This window comes from Pholcus phalangioides, unplaced genomic scaffold (genome assembly GCF_987345545.1).
Source record: "Pholcus phalangioides strain wild (caught in Gottingen) unplaced genomic scaffold, Ppha-v1.0 ptg000007l_1, whole genome shotgun sequence".
NCBI classification, from domain to species: Eukaryota; Metazoa; Arthropoda; class Arachnida; order Araneae; family Pholcidae; genus Pholcus; species Pholcus phalangioides.
The window spans coordinates 3,196,185-3,215,844 of NW_028301600.1; the positions used below are offsets into that span (position 1 = coordinate 3,196,185).

Consider the following 19,660-nt stretch of genomic DNA (forward strand, 5'->3'; position numbering starts at 1 on the left):
ATACAAGGAATGCGGGAGGAAAAGGGGGAGGATATGATGAAAATAGTGCTTGAAATCGGTAAAACTTTAAAAGTGTATAAACCGAATGATATACAAATAATACAAATACAACGCCACAACAGGCAAATTGCCCAACGAGGTGGCTGACTTAAGAACATCATGGATCCCCGAACCCTTTTTTACCCTACCTACTACTGCTACACCACACATGCACCCCGCCCTCAACCCCCCACGGAACCCCCAACGAATCGGTACATGCGGGAATGTCAAAGCTACTCATAAATAAACGTTTTACTAAGACTCTCAAAGACCTTTTTTATCACATTCTGAAGTTCAAGAAGGATAACGAGTTTGACTTTGCATGGGTGAGAGACGGCAAGGTCTTACTGAGGAAAAGGCAGGGTGAAAAATTCATCATATTCGTAACATAAATGACTTGGATAAAATTAATCAACAGCAGAATTCCCAGGAATAAATAACGTAAGTATCAATTCACCTTGCCTTGAAACATTCGATGATTTAGTGAGTTTTTCAAACAGTCCTAAAACTTTCAATATATTGCACGTAAATATTAGAAGCACCTGTGAAAATTTTAACAATTTATTATTGTATTTAGAAAAGTTAGTAGTTCCATTTGATGTTGTATTACTGTCTGAAATTTGGATCAAAGATCATGAAACTGATCTGTACAATATTTCTGGTTATACCTTTTTTGAATGTCGAAATAGAAATAGATCAGGCGGCATTATTGCATACGTAAATAACAAATATTCATTTTTAAGTACTGCCTTGAATATGAATACAGCTGAAGGCTTATATTTGTACAGTGAAATGTTAGATCTATGCATAATTTTAATTTACAGATCCCATGATTTTTCTCGAATGGATTATACTAATGAGTTTAGATCAATTATTAGCAATTTAAGGTATAAAAATATCTATACTGGAGATATTAATATGGATATATTGAAGTTTGACACGGACAGTGTGAGTACATGAGTCTTGTCGGAGTTTGATTTTTATCATACGTAAATACACCAACAATAAAGTCAGCGTGTTTAGATCACATTTTCATTCGAAACGCAAAGCTAAATTATCAATATGAAACAGCAGTATCAAAATTAGAGATAACTGATCATTTACCACTGGTTATTAAATGTGATCTTGGAATTGATACACAACTTTTAAATAATAATCAAAACAATAGTGATAGATTTTGTCAATGTGGATTATGACAAGTTTGAAGTATGGGTAGAAAATTATGAATTTGATGAAAACATTTCAATGAGACTGATGCAAATATATTATATTACAAAATTCTTGATATTGTGTTCAGGCATTATAATTTCTGGACAAAGTAGTCTAAATTCTAAACAGGAAATAATTTTAAAAGTGAATGGATTACACATTGAAATGTATGGTCGATACTAAAGAAAGACTTTATAAAGTTTTTAGACCAAATCCTTCAGATTGTGATAAGGAAAATAATTACGAAAGCTATAACAAACAGTTAAAAAAACTAAAAGCTGCAAAGGATGCTTTTACCATGATAAATTTATAAAATGTAACATCAAGAAACAATGGAAAGTTACTAATGATATCATAAATCAAAAAATAAATAAAATAGTACTTCCAGTAAATACTGATTCTAAAACATTAGTAAATGAATTTTTTATCAATTCTGCAATAACTGAAGATTCTGAGTTATATAATAGATTAGTTTTTAGTAGTACCAAACCAGTATGATTCTATAGTCGTGACTGAGATAGAGGAAAGGAACGTAAAGAATTTAATAAACAAACTTGAAAATAATAAAGCGGTTGGTTATGATGGAATCATGCCAAAAATGTTAAAAATTGTCAGTAAATACCATATAATGTGGGTTATAAACTTTAAAAACTCTTCAATTCTCTGTGAAGTTTTTATTGATGAATTAAAACGTGCTCTTGTCATACCCATTCATAAATCAGGTAATGTCAATGATTTCAAAAACTATCACCCGATCTCTTTTGCCTTTTTTTTCGAAAATTTCAGAAAAAATAATGAAACACAAAATTATAAGTTTTCTAAATCAAATTTTTTTTTGAGAAATCAGTTCGGTTTTCTTGAAAATAAGAAAACCGAGATGGCAATTTTGAAATTTTCAGAAAAAGTGTATGAAAGTATTAATGACAGCAATAGAACCCTTGCTATCTTTTTAGACTTAAAAAAAGCTTTTGATAGTGTCGATCATCCAATTCTTATGCATAAGTTACAGGGTTCCCAGCAACCTGGAAAGTCAGGGAGAATCAGGGAAAGTCAGGGAAAATATGAAATATTTGTCAAAAGTCAAGGGAAAATTCTAAATACCGTATATACTCGTATGTAAGCCGACCCCCCCCCCCCCACTTCAAGACCACCAAAATCGCAATAAATAGAAAACCCGTGTATAAGCCGACCCCAAAAAATCCATACATTTCAGAGAAAAAAAATTCTTATATTTTCATGAAAAATTAATAGTTTACGGAAATTTACAATAAAAAAACGTTTAAAACCTTTTAATCCGTTTCTTCTGAGTCTCCAAGCTCATCGTAATCAGATCCGCATCGGGGGTCTGGCATCTTCGTTTTTATCTTCATCTAGGCTGTCATCGCCATTGTCATTTTCAAAGATGATATCATCTGCAGTTCCGTCCATCGCATTGCTGATGCAACACGTTTTGAACGATCTGATGATAATTTCGGTGGAAACAGAATTCCACGCCTCATGTGTCCATTGGCACACTAGGCCAATGTCAGGTTTCTTCAAGGCAACCACTTTTTTTTGTAGTTTCTTTATCATCGGAACCCATCCATTCGATCCACAAATTCCTCAAATAATCTTAGAAAAACTTGTCGATGTGCACATAAGGCTTTCCAGTCGACATTAGCCCACCTGGTATCAAAGCCAATGATGTTTTCGATTTCTTTGCCTCGGATTTGACATCGGTTCTGTGGGGTTTGAACATACCCCATACCAATATAATGCTGGTTTCTCTAACACTGGTATAAAAATGACTACTGATTGTGGGGTCAAAATTTTCTCATCAAAAACTGACCCGAGTATAAGCCGACCCCCCCACTTGAGGAGCGAATTTTTCCACAAAAAAACTCGGCTTATGCACGAGTATATACGGTACTTGGGAAAAGTCAGGGAAAATTTGAAGGGGAAAAAATCAGAGGATAAATCTACATTCAAATGGTTTACCTTCACTTTTTTCCATGGAAGATTATTTTTCAGATCCCCAGGGAGAGGAAAAAAAATCCTTATTAGCATTTTCCTCCAGATCTCCTACTGAGAGAAATGTCTTATCAGTTGAAGGGTGGGATTTTACAATGTTGGCCAAGAAACAATCTGCCCTCTGAGTAAATAGATGGAGGGAATCTAAAGTGGAGAGACCCTCCTTTCCAATGTTGAAATCAAAGCCAATACCAGCTCTTAACTTCTTTACTATTTCTCCTGAAAAAACATTTTATTTTCTTGTTTTTTTTTTTTCCTGCCTGTGGGTAGAGAACCTTTAGGCCCACTGAGCGGATGTGGGTCCAGATCCCAGATCCGCATGCCCTTTCACACGAGCACTAAAGTTCTTAAAAATCTTTAGTTTGAAATTTGTGCATAAAAACTTTTTTCCCCCAATTTTTGTAATTATTTTTCTCCTTCACCCCTGATTTAGTGCTCATAGGCAGCCTAGAGCTATTCTTTGGTGGTTTAATCTAGAGTCCCATAGAATAATCTTAATAGTTTAATCTTAACATAAAGATGCCTTTTCAGTTTGATCATCACAATTAGTCAATGAGAGAATATATCTCAAAATATTTTCAAAAGGTTTTGAAAAAAAATCTAAGATCTGTGTTTTTCGAAAATATGAAAAAAAAATTCCAAAAACATATCCAATGATGTTCCAAAAAAAAAAATCAGGAGATATCAAAGACTTTGCAAGTAGAAAAAGGGGAAGGGGTGGAGACTTTCAAAATGTCTGTGCTTAGAAATATTCACATCACAATTCTGTGTTAAGCCTGGATTATACTATAAAAATTTTATAATTCTTTTATAAATGCAACCAATAAGCTGATCGGTTGCATTTTCTCGAATGTAACCGATAAATTTATTGGTTGCTTTGTTTCAAGTTTTATAAAATAACTTTCATAAACCTTTTAGAGTGAAATCCCATTCTTAGATTAGTCATTTCTGAAATATAATTTTTTTTTTTAAGTTTATAGACTCAATATCATGTAAAGTGTATATGTAGGTATTGGGGGTGGGGGGCACACACCAAAACTATTCAAGTGCTTAGGGCTTTCAAACGTGTTAATCCAGCCCTGAGTGAACGCCGTACATGGATAATGTTGTTTAATAAAAGTATATAGTTTTAAAAATACAAAAATAAATATTTAAAACAATTTTAAATATTTATATTTTTATAATTTTAAAAATTTAAAAAGAAAAAATTAAAAATTTGTAATTAAATTTAAAAGTTATTAAAGTATTCAGTCAATTATATTTGTAATGAATTAAAGAACGGCTTATAATTTTGGTCCCGTCAGTGTTCGTTGTTGGCAGGTTTTATTATATAAAATTGTAAAGTATGGACAAAAGGCAGTTAAAATTGCTATATCTCCTTTATCTCAGAAGGAAACGGAGGGATAGACGTATATATGTGGGTACATCCTATTGATGCACAGGGACCTTCATATGGTGTTTTTATATTTATGTCAAATAATTAAAAAAATTCCATGCAAAATCATCTTGAAAAACTAGCCAAAGATGTGGACTAATTCGACCCGCATCCGTGTCGTGTGAATAGCTCCAAATAACCTAATGTACGAAACTTGTATGTGCGGATGCGGAGCCCGCACATAGGTTTTCACACATGCGGATGCCATCCGGACCCACATGAACACTTCAAAGGTGCGGGCGCATTCCACATAGTCTGAAATGTTCTGTATATATCAATTATTAAAACTTCTTCCGGACCTGCATCCGCTCCGTGTGAAAGGTCCCTTAACCTTTATATGTTGAAGAATGGTTTGAATTCAATTATCTCTGTGAAATTTCCAAGGAAACTAGTGTTGTTGCAAGATCATATACACAGTTTGATTTTGTAAGGAGTGGTGTTGGCGGCAAAATATTAGCATCTGTCTGTAATGTGCTTTTCAATGGTATATTACCGTGAAATGCTATACAGTCGCCCCACCCCGTATTTGTCGTTTTTTTCCTTCATTGGGTTTTTTCCTCAGCAATCGTCATTTACATGTTTTGTTTAGAAAATTTGAGTTGTTCCTGTTTAGGATGGCTCATTTGTCTAGTGCTACTGATAATGCTCCGAAAATACAAAAAAAAAAGTTTACAAAAAAAATTAGGTGTATTGACTATGCTTGGCGAAAGTAAGTCAGTTGCTGCTTTGGCTCAACACCAGATGGTTTTCATGATATAGATCCCTTTATGGTACGTTCTACACATGTAGAAAAATTGGTAGAGGAAGTCTCTTCAACATACTCCAACATACTTGATGATATGGAGAAGAAACGGCAAACAGAAATTACAATGTTCTTTCAGAAAACATCACCAACAATCAATCGCTGCATCCTCGTTTGCATTCCCTTACAATTTTGTGTTACCCTGCTCTTCTCGCGATGTTCAATAAACAAGATAAACAAAAAATCTATGGTTTCAGTTATTTGCAATTTCCCATATTTTCCCCACCCCCAGAATGTAACCCCCACAAATACGGGGGAGGGGTCGACTATAATTTAGAGCATAGTTTCCTAACCTTTTTTGTCCCATCTCGCCCCCCTTCAGAAATTTTTTTCTCCCATCGCCCCCAATGCAATCTAACCTATAGGATCCTATGTTATACCTGTAGCTTCTACCGCCCCCTGGAACATTCCATCGCCCCCAAGGGGGCGTTAACACCCATGTTGGGAATCACTGATTTAGTGATATTAGATGGTTTAGAATTATATATTATATATGCGTGTGTCGGTGTACGCACAATTGTCAGGGAAATTTTTGAATTTGGTCAGGGAAAGTCAGGGAAATGATCAAACAGATTTTGTTGGGAACCCTGAAGTTATATTGTTCAGGTATAAGAGGTAACACTTATCACTGGTTTAAAACTTATCTGTCAAATAGAATGCAAGCAGTTAAAATAAATGATACAATAGGTACATACAGGATTATTAAAAATGGCGTCCCACAGGGTTCTGTTCTTGGACCAATTTTAGTTCTAATCTTTGTTAATGATATCAATAATCTGGATCTACATGGTGATTTAATTAGCTATGCCGATGACACAGCTATTGTTTTGTCAGAACGAACGTATACCATGCTGAAATCTGATACTCAAGATGATCTGATACTGATCAGATACTTGATGAATACAAGAAGAAAAATTAACACTTGGCTGAGGCATAATAAGTTAACCTTGAATCTCAACAAAACTAAATATATAAATTTTCAATTATATAATAGAAATATTGAAACACTTATAATTCAATGGCATGAGTTAGGATGTTCTGATGACCAATGTTTTTGTCCCATTGTTTAAGAGTTTAAATATTTAGGGGTCATTATAAACAAAAATTTGAAATGGAACTCTCATGCAACTGCACTTGGTAACAAAATAAAATACATGAATGTTCGTTCATATTGCTTGAAAAATATATATCCTCAATTTATTCATAACTTTATTTTGCTTGGTTCTACTCACTTATTCAGTATGCTATGTCTTTGGAGGTGATTATGAGTCCAACGTAAATGTTTTAATAAGTGCTCTGAAAAAACTATAAATATCATCTCTCTTAACTCTACACCATATGCCTATAAGTATAAATCAGACCATATTAAAAACTGTACATATACCGAAGCCTAATGTTTGTTTATAAAAATCCTAGTTGGTTTGAAATCAAACAATGCCCAGCAAACACACGACTCTGTGAAGGTTTTCAATATAATATAATATACAACCTATAAAAACATTAACCCAAAAGCAGTTCATACATTTGGCTCCATTATATTTTAATAACCTGCCAAATGAAATAAAATATGAAAATTAAGAGCTTTCAAAAAACTAATTATCAATATATTAATATTTTACTACAATAGGAAGGTACTTCTCGGCCCCCAGTATACAGTGTTGTCACACCAAGGCCTCTGTATTAATTGTCTATTTGTATACTTATATTTTGTTGAGTACTTAGTATACGAAAGTGTTTGCCACCACAGAAAAATTTATGTTCATATACTCTGGACGGATCAAGTGATCCCTTGAGTAGAATACTGTATTTATATATATATTGTTTTTTTCCTTTCTTTATGAACTATTTATTGTTATTAATCTTATTGGTTGAATTTTTCAAATTTTATAAAAACTTTTAGAAAACTTTTATAGTGTAATCCCGGTCTAAGTAGCATATGGCGAAATCAACAGAATGTAAAACTTCATTCATAAACCTTTGGAAGGTTAGTGTGATGCATTTAGGTCTAACATTTAGCTACAAAAATTTGAAACTTCCAAAAGGGGTCGCTAGGGCTGTTTTAGGAATATCTTTGTTTGATACAGGAATATGGAAATACACTCGGACAATGTCCAATTTCGTGAAAATCTTTTTGCCATGTAACACATTTGTCAGATTGTGAATATGTGGGATAGGATATCTATCGGGCGAAGTAACCATATTTATATAGACGGCAATAATCTCTGCATATCCTGTATGAGCCATCTGGTTTCTGAACCATGTGGATCGGTGATGACCAAGACGATCTTGAGGGTCTACATATCCCTTGTTCTATAAGATATAAACACTTTTTTTTACACCCCCTTTTTCTTATGTAATTTCTCGGTTTCGAGTACAGCGCCAAACTTTTGTTTGTATATAATGCAGTGACTTGTTTGACTGCTTTGTGAAAATTCGGTGTGGGATTTATGAGTTCTGGAAATTTTTTCAGGATGTCTACATATTTAGAACTGTTAAAAATTAACCGAATTTCAGCTGTGAAATGTTTTTTATTTTACCAAAAACATGCATATTTTTTTACAGTCCAGAATCCTTTTGTTTTTCAAATCGAGTAGACTGAAATTTTTCAAGAAATCAGCTTCAATAATCGGAATTGAGACTGGGGCTATGATGAAACTCCATTTGAAACACCTTAATCCAAGGTCAAAGTTAAGAACTTGTTGACCGAAAATTGGAATTTTAGTGCCATTGGCAGCTAACAAATGTTGATCGGAAGACTTCAGTTTACAGTTTAACGGGGACAGTATGCATGACACGTCACTTCCAGAATCAAAAATATCAAATGAGAGTGTGTGTTGAAAATATGCAATCGTTTTTTTGTTTGTGCTACACCGTTTTCAGTGTCGTTTGACAATGCAGCACACCTTATTAGTTTTCTGCATTTCATAAGTTGCAAGGTTTACGACATTTATACAACTTTTTTTTCGAATTGTTCATGATAATAGCAAATATTTGTTTCCTGTTGTTGATTTTCTTTTGGGGCATAAGACTTTCGATTTCGAGACTGAGTGTGGCCTGTGTTGTGTAGTAGGAAAACTAATATTTTTCGCTTAAGCTTCGCTATGACTCTTTGTAAGTCAGCAATTTCATCATTTTTCGATGCGGATGGCCAATCCGATATTGCATAAAAATTTGCATCAATGCAAACTTTGCCAATCTTATTGACTATGAGGGCTAATTCTGAGAAGTCCGCCATTGCAGCACTCAATATTGCCTGCACATTAGCAGGGAGCTTTTTGAGAAACAATATTTTGAGAAATTCCTGTCACCGAGCTTTTCTTTCTAGCTCTTAGCTAACACTTTCATTTGTCATAAAGTAGATGGTTTCTCATCCCCTAGCTGTAGCTCGGAAAGTAATCTCTGGATTTGTTGAGTTTTGAGAGTCTGTAAATTCCTCCAACAAGTGTTTTTTTGGTGGTTTCGTATTGACCAGTGCTTGTGGATCGACTATGACATTTGTCACAGCAGACAACGTTTCCAAATCGAAGTGTGCCATCAAAGTACACTGCTGGCCACCCAAATTGCAACACCAAGAAAGACAAGAGATATCGCAACAATATTTATTTTGTAGATAACATGTTGACCAAGCATCAAATGATTAAATTTATAGACTTCTGTGAAGTGTGGTTCCTGCCAAAATCAGTAGCCAGAGTAGCCGCCATTGTTGGAGATCACCGCTGCCACACGCCTCGGCATTGATTCAAAGAGACTTTGGATGTGTTCTTGGGGTACAGCAGACCAAGCAGCTTCCACGCGTTGCCAAAGTTGATCTGGTGTGGCAGCTGGGGATGTAATCTGGGTCAATCGTTGAGCAACCATGGACCACATGTTTTCTATCGGCGAAAGATCCGGAGAGCGAGCTGGCCAGGGAAGCAATTCAATCTGGCGATTGACGAAGAACCTTTGGACAATGCGTGCCACGTGTGGTCGCGCATTATCCTGTTGAAATATGGCTGTGGGCAAGCCCCTGAAGGTAAGGAAGGACAACTGGCTCCAACACCTCGGAGATGTAGCGCTGGCTTTTTAAAGTACCGGCAATGCATACTAGAGGAGTGCGAGAGTGATATCCAATACCGCCCCATACCATAATACCCGGTGCAGGACCAGTGTGGCGGTGTATAACGCAGCTGTTCAGCATCCTCTCTCCACGGTGTCTCCAGACTCGAATCCGACCCTCGTGGTGTTGCAGACAGAAGCGTGACTCGTCAGTAAAGACAATTTCATTCCATTGTGCCGTCCACATCCTTCTTTCATTGCACCATTGGCGGCGGAGACGTCTGTGGCTCTGCGTCAAGGGTAGACGAAGCAATGGACGTCTTGCGGACAGACCACTCTGCTGTAAACGGCGTCGAATGGTACGCGCAGACACTGGATGATGCGGTACAGACTGAATGTGCTGTGCTATGGTTCGTGATGTGGCTGAGCGATCCGTCACTGCCATACGCACAATACGCCTATCATCACGTGAAGTGGTGCACTGAGGTGGATGCGATCGAACACGTCGGTCCGTCGTACCCTCCTGCATCCAACGATCACATATCCGCATTACAGTTGTTTGGTTTCGTCCAACACGACTACCGATTTATACCGAGATAATCCACAATCTTGGTAGGCCACTATCCTTCCTCTGTCAAACTCGGATACTTGATCAAAAGATGATCGCTGTTTTCTACGAGGCATAATTGATCGTTGTTTTGAAAAAACCACAAGAAAAACACAATTGCCGTATTTCAAATCGTCGAAATCTCCAAGCCTTAAATAGCGCTTTGAAGTGGCACCACAGGCACGCGTGATGTGCGTCTGCGCTGAAATTCTAATCATTTGCATATCTCACCTCCGCTAATGCATGTTGTAAATTTCATATTATTTGCATGCTTCCTTCAGGGTGTTGCATTTACGGTGGCCAGCAGTATACTTTGTATTATCTGAAGTTATTTTAGAAATTTCAAAGTTCGCCTCGACCTTAGTAAACCATATTGCAATATTATTTTTCCACATAGATGAGATTTTTACTGCCACGTGCGCTACTTTGAACGTGGTTGCATTTTTGGAATTTCAATTTTTGGTAATTTTTCTCAAATTGTTCAGTGAGCGGCAAATTTAATTTGTAAATTTCAATGCTTAAACAATTGCACGTTCAAACTAGACCCTCTCAGCATGATACAGCTATTAGCACATACCTGAAATGAAAGCTCACGCCATGTATCCATGTTTAGATTTGCTTCAAAGGCTGTTCTCTGGGGTCACACACCAAATGCAATGATCTGGCTTCGGTAATTAGATGCATTACTTAATTAAATAATATAATTTTTATTTACATCTTCAGATACTAACGGCACGCAGGCCTAATGGACTTTTTACTCTTTAGTGTTTACCGATCGACTGACTGACTTTTTCTCTCATATGCACACGCACACATAAATCGTTCGTGATGTTACAGCTGTCAGTTTTTATTTGCTGGAGGCGGCAGGCACTGCATACTCTAGAATAGATTGACTATTCTGTTGAAAATATCTGATCACAATTTTGATCTTGAATGTGAAAAGTTATGTTAAAAACATTATGTTATTTAGAAATATCAGATAAATGTTTTTAGGTTAAGGGATAAATATCTTGACTATTACTTTATATCAAGCCTGAAAATGTTCATAATCAGCAATATGTGAACTATTGAAAATATCTGATATATATCAAAATATCCTATATATATCTAAATATCGGATATTTTCGATATTTATGACCCTTGAATAGGCAGGAAAATGAAGGGTTAGTGGAAATTCAGAATGAATTTCAATGCAGTTCATGAAAAAAACATTTCGTAACAAATATGTAAGATGAAGGTTTTATAGCTATAGTTATAATATAATTTATAGTTTTTAAAAGCCATTCATGATTTTAGTAAAGATGAAAAATTCAAATAAACTTCATTTTAAAAAGGAAAATTGTGTAGTGAAAAAAATTTCGAACGACAAAGAAAAATACGAATGTCACATAAAATTCCAGGTAATATTTTCCCTCTAATCATGCTGTAAGTTCATGGTCCGTTGAATGGTTCAAGACATTTTACTGGTTTTTAGGTTCGAAAAGGTTGAGAAACACTCGCACATTTCCTATGGGAATTACATCAGCCCTGAAGCAGAATGTTTATTATTGTTCTGCAATGAGCCCTTAACTGATTGAAAATGTTTTACAGTAAAAATTTCCATAAAAGTGTTTTTTTTTTGTAGAGAAGAGTTGTTTTCCTGAAATTCTTAAGAGATGTGCTGCAGCAGCCCTGATTTTTTTTTTTTTTTTTTTTTTTTTTTTTTGCAGTGTTACGTCACAATTTTCGGCATATTCTGTTTTGGGATACTGTAGGGAAAAAATATTCTATGGATGTGAATCTCAATTCTTTATTGTTCTGTCACCCTTAAAAATGACTATTTCTGTTAGAAATCTCTTTGAAAGATTTTGAAAAAAGTGTAAAAAGAGACATATTTCAAAAAACCAAATCACTGAGTAAATGTATTATAGAATGGACTTTTTTTTTTTCATCTATATTTTAGATGGGAAAGGAAGTAGTTATTAATTATATGAAGTAATTACCAATTTTTAAATTACTCCTGAAAAATTACAGTATGTTAGGTTCTCCTGAAATCATTCTCATGTTTGATAGTAGAAAACTACGGAGCGAAAAATGCTTTTGGAAGGAAGCATTATGAAATCAAATAAGTATTTGAGGAAGGTAAATGTATAACTTTGAGAAAGCTAATTTTTAGCTAAGAAACCGAAAAAAACAAGAAATTGATATTAGTTAAGATATGTAAATATATGTATGATTTTGAAAAAAGCGTTATATCAAAATTTATCTGGTGGGGGAAAAAGTTGACGAAATTTGAATAAAAAAAAAAATTAACTTGAGAAAGTCAAAGAAATCCATTTATAAATGTGAATTCACAATCTATTATAGAATAAAACTAGAAATATTCCTATGCAAGGGTGCATAGTTAACAGCACATATAGCATTTTACTGGCAAACTGTTGATCCTATGAAAAGTACCCAGATTACATGGAAAACTCAGATGTCATTCATGTTGCAAGTGATTGTATAGTTAATAAAATAAAAATGTTGCTTTTTATATGAACATCCTTTCTTCAAAAACCCAATTAGAAAGTTGGTTGGTCTGTCTCCTGAAACTAACAAAGAAAAAATTCACAATTTCAAGTCTAATATTCGCTGAGATATTCAAATTTTAAAAACGCAGGAAAGTTGGAAAAACTACAGCATTATAAATACGAATAAAACTATTTACCCACATTTAATGGATTTTTTTTTCGACTTTTTTTCTGTTTTTTGAATTGGAACATCTCGGTGAATATTGCACTTAAAAACTTTTAATTTTTTTTGTTTATTTCAGGAGAGAGACGGGGCAAAATTTTTCTAATAAAGTCTTTGAGCACACAGCGACCATATAAAAAGTTTTTTTAGTTTGATAACTATATAAGCCCTTGCAACATGAATGATGTGTCTGAGTTCTACATGTTATTTGGATAATTTTTCTAATTGGAAATATTACTCTAGGATCAATGGTTTACTGGTAAAATGCTGTACGTGCAGTTACCTATGCACCCTATATTCTTAAACTATTTTAGAGTTATAGGGGATAATAGAAAAAATATGTGTTACATCTAAAAAACCTACATTTGTGAAGTTTCTACGAGCCCTACACACAAACTAAGCACATATCTGGGAAAAATCCTTTATGATGATATCATTTACATTGAAATATTTGGATTTATTGGCGAGCCAGAAGTGTTGAAAGATTGGCGAAGTTCAAAATCAAATTGTTGCCAAAATTTTCAAAATTTTGCCAATTATGCAAATGCCCTTCTGGCTACAATTGGTCAAATTTACCAAAAACTTGTCTATTGCATCAGCTGTCAAAAAGAGCCCACAATAAACAATATCTGTGTTTTGATTCAGGAGGAATTTAGCCCTTTTGTTTGCAATACATCACTGAAATCTGTGTTCACATGAAGTAATTTTAGGCTGCAAAATCAAATTGTCACCAAAATCTGTAACTGCAGATTCTAAATTTTTGTTGAATATCTACTTTGATAAACATTGATTTCATTAATGTATTACAAATAAAGGGTTAAATTTCTCCAGAACCAGAACACTAATGTGGTTTATTGTAGGCTTTTTCGAAAGCTGATGCAATGGACAAGTTTTTTTGGTGAATTTTACCTATATATATTGTAGCCAAAAGGGTATTAGCATCATTAACAATGGAAAATTTTGGCAACAATTCAATTTTGAACTCTTTTAATCTTTTAGCTTTTGTAGCTTGCCAATAAATCTATTTATTATTAAAATAGTGTCCTCATATAGGATTTTATCTGTTTTTTCCAAATATGTGTCTAGTTTGCGTGTAGGTCTCTTAAAAACTTCACAAATACTGTTTATTAGACTTGACACATATTTTTTTGCTAATCGATTATTTACAATAACTCAAATGGTTTGAGATAGTACAGGGTTGGTGGGGTGTTTTATGATCCACTTAGGCTTGTCTATCACCCCCCCCCCCCTTGTTTGAGAGAATAGGTCCGATTCATCCTGTATATGTATGTTCATGTTATTTGAATTTTTACAAACTAATTTTTAGTACATTAAATGTTTAAAAAATGCATTTTAATCTTCACACACTTTTTTAGATTAATTTTTATTCGAAAATATTTCCAGGAAATTGTGGAAGAGGGGAAAGAAACTGGTGAAAATAGAGATGATTTAGATTTCAAATTTGATGAGGAGTTGGTGGCAGAAGCATCCGAAAAATCAGCTAATTCACCACTGTAAGCAATTATTTTAAATTATTTATTATTTTAAAGAAAGAAAAGTTGATAGTCTCAGCTGGGAATCGGACCCTGGTACAGATTGCCAGAGAACTAGTGTTTTGGGCTGTGAAAAACATCTCTCAGTACATTCAACTTTTTCACTACTGATTTTAACTGCAAATGCACCTAGTGAATTATTCCTTTGAGAAATCTAGTTGAAAACAGTTTGGAAAGTGTAAGAAATTGTTGTTTGGTGATCTTTGTCTGCATGTATGTCTAGGGGTGAGTATGTTATGCATTTCTGAGTGCATCTATCTTCCAAATTCTAAATGAATAATCAAGGATTTTGGAATTTGACTAATTTTTTGCGTTGTAGGTGGAGTGTCCAAATTCCTTACATTTTTAATCCAGCTGCAAATCGTATTTCCCAATAATTCTCTTGGGAATTCGAGAAATCACTTATTTACAGTTAAACCCTGTTTATACAACTCCCTCTGTGTATGCAATATTATTTTCGGCCTCTTACGCTTTATACTTTTTAAAGTTGAAATATTTTATTTATGTGATGCACACAACTTAATCAATTACACGATGTTTTCACAACATGAATCCCATATTTTATAATTAATTTTTTAATATTATATTATTTATAATAATGATGCATACAGTTAAACGTAGAAGGTTTACAAATCTTCGCGCCGAAGGGTGAATTGGTGCTTGTGTACTCGACTCTCCCAGTGACGGCCGTGGCACCACATCCTGAATTTCATTGTGGTTTTTCCAGGCTCCATAAAACTTACACAATTTCATATTATTCCTATTGCAGATTAAATTGAATTTACACAGCATGAAATTTTATTTTCTTTAATTTTTCCCACAGTTAGCAAAGGGAAAAAGAAATAGAATGTCTTACCTTTTATATAGTTTGAATTACAACTTGCCTATGCAGCACTAAGATGGCTTCATTCCAATTATACTGATCACATGCTTACACATCACTCTTAATCACACTTTTGATAAATATAATAATTCATACCCACTAGCACAGAAGCAGCATTCAATAATTCTGCATTTTAAATTATGTCTAAACATTTGAAATTTGTAGCTTGAACTGTATAAACTGATTTTTCCCCACTTGTACATCATGGTCTTTTTTTGGCATTTAAAGCCATTCAGATTGAAAGGCAATCTTGTTCAGTGGTCATTCCACTTAAAAGTAAAAAAGAACAAAAAAATAAACTACCCCCTCTCCTTCGCACACAATCTTTTATTTTCTTTTAGGATTGCTTAAAAAACAGGATCAGTTGTGAAGGACAAATTTTCCTAGGGAAGGGATTAATGTGCACGAAATTGGGCAGCATAAAGCCATAAAATTTCCTCTCTCAATCACTTGCAGGTGGTTAGACGAAAATGACAAAAAGAATAAGTTTTTAAGTATCAAGGTTGCAGAGAGAGGAAAGCCAAGAAAGTATTGGAGGGTATAGCGCAATTATTCCCCATGGAAAAATGGGGTCTTAAGTGAGGCCAGAAAGTAATGGGTGCTAATGAGTGAAGAATTTATATTACATATTACACATGTTTGACTGAATAGCAGAGCACTTCCGCCTTTTTCAGAAATGGAGGGATCGCACACATAGAATAATTGGGATAGCTATTGACACACTATAACACGTTTAGAAATGACTACAGGCATGGAATTGTAACACCATTTCCTTTTTTCAGATCTTATCTCCTTCGTTCATCTCTTGTTTCCACTTCCCGAAAACAGTATTGGGATTTCAGAGAAGGCAGGGTTGCTAGTACAGTTTACACTAACTGGAAGCCCCCTCCACATTTTTTTTCCCAATTCATCCCCCATCTCTTTCTGAAGCAATGCTATAGAATATTGAGTAAATTTTTAACAAGTATTCCCATTATGTTGTTTTTTAAATCGTATATTTCATTTTCAGTATTAATGTGTCGCAACAGTAATTTCCAGATTTCCCGGGAATTTTTCTGAGGATTTTGGGAATGGAAAATCACAAAAAATTCTCAAGAACTGGGGCAGGCCGAAATTCTCCCAAAGAACCTAGTTGTGGGTCTGTTGTTTGGTGTAAAGACTTTCAACCCCTTTACATACAGGTTTGCGGCAACAAAATTAGATGCATAGTTGAAGTAACTGATATATCTTGGCATCTTTGTCAATGTTTAGGAGAAAAACAGGAAGCAGGTTTTCCTTTCTATCCCATCTAAGCCACCCTTTTCATATACATGTTGTACTATTTTTTTCTTACTCGTCAAAAAGAAGTGAGTAAAGAAAAAAAATGCTTAATTGAAGGGGGAAAATTGAATTGAGTTCTTAGGGTTATTGATGAAGCCTGATTAGAAGGAAAGGAGAGAGTGCTGTAAAGAAAGTGGTTCTCAACCTTTAGAAGCCTGAAGCCCATTGAAATTTAATTTTTTATTGCAAGGGCCCGGTCATAAATGCAACTAGTGAAAAATGGAAAGTGAAATGAATAACTCATGGTCAGATTTCACTGATGAGGCGGTGACCCAGCGGTAGAGAAACGCTGCTCTAAGATGTTACTCTCCCTCATAGGGAAAAAGGTAGATGTTAAGCTGCCTCTCATTTGTTCTGATGTTGGAAAATAACACTTCTGCCAGTCCCCACTGCTCAACCATAGGAATCAAATTTCCACTGCTCCAGGTCAACTTGAACAGGATTGCAGCATGGGCTAATGAATGTGGCATGACGTTTAGCATCGACAAATGCATGATCACTCATTTTGGTTTAAACATCCCACGTTTCACTTACGAGTTGAATGGTATTACTATTCCTGATGCAATTAGGGCCACAGATTTGGGAATTCTCATTGACGAGTGGCTCAAGTTTTTGAATATTGTTTGGTGATCAAAAAAGCCAATGGTTTCATTCTTGAAAAAGTGTCTTAGTGTTCTCCTAAAATCATTCTTCCACTTTTCCGAGGTTCAGTTCCTCTTGGACTGGAGTATATGTGATAAGGGGAGAACATCTCCCCTTATCACATATGATCCCAATCCAATAATTTCTGAATTTTCTATCATTTTTCGAACTTTTCATGTGTTTGAATGCATGCATAATATGTTATCTTGTTCTGTGGCAATACAGTAAACTTTCAATCATTCGAAGCAGGCCTGTGATGTGTTGGATAATTGAAATAGTCCGATTACTAGACAGATATTGTGATATTTTTTTGTGTCCACTCATTTATCTTTGATTAATATTAATAAAATAACTATCCCACCTTGATTGATAGTTAGTTTTTTATCTCTTAAATTTGTGTTATCTTTCTATCTAATACTTTTCTGATTTAACAGATTTTGTCTATAATTCTTTAACTTTGTGCACCAGTAGAGCAGGGGGTGTGTCAGATAATTAAGAATCTATCGTGTGTGTTCTCCTATCTATTTATATATAAAATAACGTGTCCTAACTGATTCATCATCGCTGAGCCCAAACCTATGAAATTTGATGAATGTTTCATTTCATAATGTAAAGACTCGATAAGGGGTTTTTCAAAGTTCAATACATAAGGGAGTTCAAAGGTTATATAGAGAAATTTTGCTGAGCTGAAACTGCTGTAAGTATATATGACATTTGATCAGTTTTATTTCATGATGCAAAGACTTGGTATTCGACCCCTGAAGAGGAGGTCATAAGAGGGTTCAAAGGTTATAAAGGAAAATCATGCCAAGCCAAAAACCACAAGCTATAAATATGAAGTTTGGTGAGAGTCTATTATAAAATATAATACTAAGACATTTTTAAAAATTCAACCCTGAAAGGGTGTCATGAGGGGGATTCAAATGTTGTGTGGGGGAAATCATCGCTGAGCAATTTTCAGAGTACTAAATCCACATGAGCGAAGCTATGGATAACAGCTAGTGCTAACATATAGTGCTATATTTAGACATCTATAATGAAGTATGCGTTTTCATGCACATATGATGCATTTTTATTTTGTTTTTTTTCACGTAGATCCAAAAAGCCTTTTAGTGAACTAAGTGATCAGGATGTATATAAACTTATAATAGTCACTCAAACGCCTCAGTCTTCACGCAAGGTTGATAGCAATCACAGACCAAGAGCTTGGACATCAGGTATGAGCCCAGAAATGGCAACGGTAATGAATGATGGTCTTCATTACTTTGAACAAAACTATTCCGGAAACCATTACTCAGATGTAAGACTCTCTATATTTCATTGATTCATTGTTAGTTTTTCTTAGCTAAAATTGCTTCTTTTGAACAAATGAATGTATAGGAAGTGCAGTGATTTTGAAATACCATTTTTATTTATTTTATTTTTGTTCTAATTTAAGATGGCAAGAAACCTGAAGCCTGTATTTTTTATGAAATTTGGTTTCTTTTTTTGTTGTCAAATGTATGGTATTTAAAATTAAAAATGTCCAAAAAAGGAGGATTTATAAAGAATGATATTTGGGGGTAATATGAAATAGTCAGATAATATACATACAAATACAAATACAACGCCACAACAGGCAAATTGCCCAACGAGGTGGCTGACTTAAGAACATCATGGATCCCCGAGCCCTTTTTTACCCTACCTACGAGCCCTACCTACTACTGCTACACCACACATGCACCCCGCCCACAACCCCCCGTGAAACCCCCAACGAATCGGTACATGCGGGAATGTGCATGTACGTATAGTGAAACCTGACGTGAAGTTTTTTTGTTTCTCTGTAATGCTTGTTATGTGTAGTGCTGCCATCTGCCACCAGTTTTTCAAACTATGAGTGAAGTGTTATGATTGAATGATTTTTTGTTGTAGGACTGTTGCTCTCTGTGGCAAGACTTTTAAAGGGGGAGATCGGCTCGCATTTGCGCCTTGAAGTTGGGAACCACAGAAAACCAAATTCAGCCGATCACCACTGTGGGGTTCGAACCCGGATCTTTGCATCGCGAGTCCGTCACTATAATAGGAGTGACTGATCTATGAATAGGAGTTCAAAATGAAAAATTAAAATTAATCACAAAATCAAGTTTTAATAGACATTAAGGCTAGTCCATTCAATTGTTCTTGACTTATAGTTGATGTTTAATAAGTCTTTATTAATTTTAAATTTGAAAAATTATGTTCATTCTTCCAATTACTCTTTAATCTTAAGCTTACAAAAACATTTGGAAATGAATCCACATAGCCATTGTTTGTGATGAAAGATAAGGCTTTTTGTGGTGGGGGAAGAGGCACCAGAGGTACACATAGTTGAAAAATTTATATATGGTCATATTTGGTCAAACGGTTTTTGAAGTTTGTTGAATGGAATCAT

At 34.7% G+C, this 19,660-nt stretch overlaps 1 protein-coding gene across 3 annotated transcripts in view; it reads left to right on the top strand.

The window, feature by feature from the left end:
• Nucleotides 1-19,660, top strand: part of LOC149084801 (la-related protein 1-like) — a 232,126-nt gene that overhangs the window by 107,210 nt on the left and 105,256 nt on the right. For all 3 annotated transcript variants that reach the window (XM_089232541.1, XM_089232542.1, XM_089232543.1), the window contains 2 exons: nucleotides 14,257-14,366; nucleotides 18,346-18,550. In XM_089232541.1, coding sequence (XP_089088667.1) covers nucleotides 14,257-14,366; nucleotides 18,346-18,550 — 315 coding nt within the window. The remainder of the gene's footprint in view (nucleotides 1-14,256; nucleotides 14,367-18,345; nucleotides 18,551-19,660) is intronic.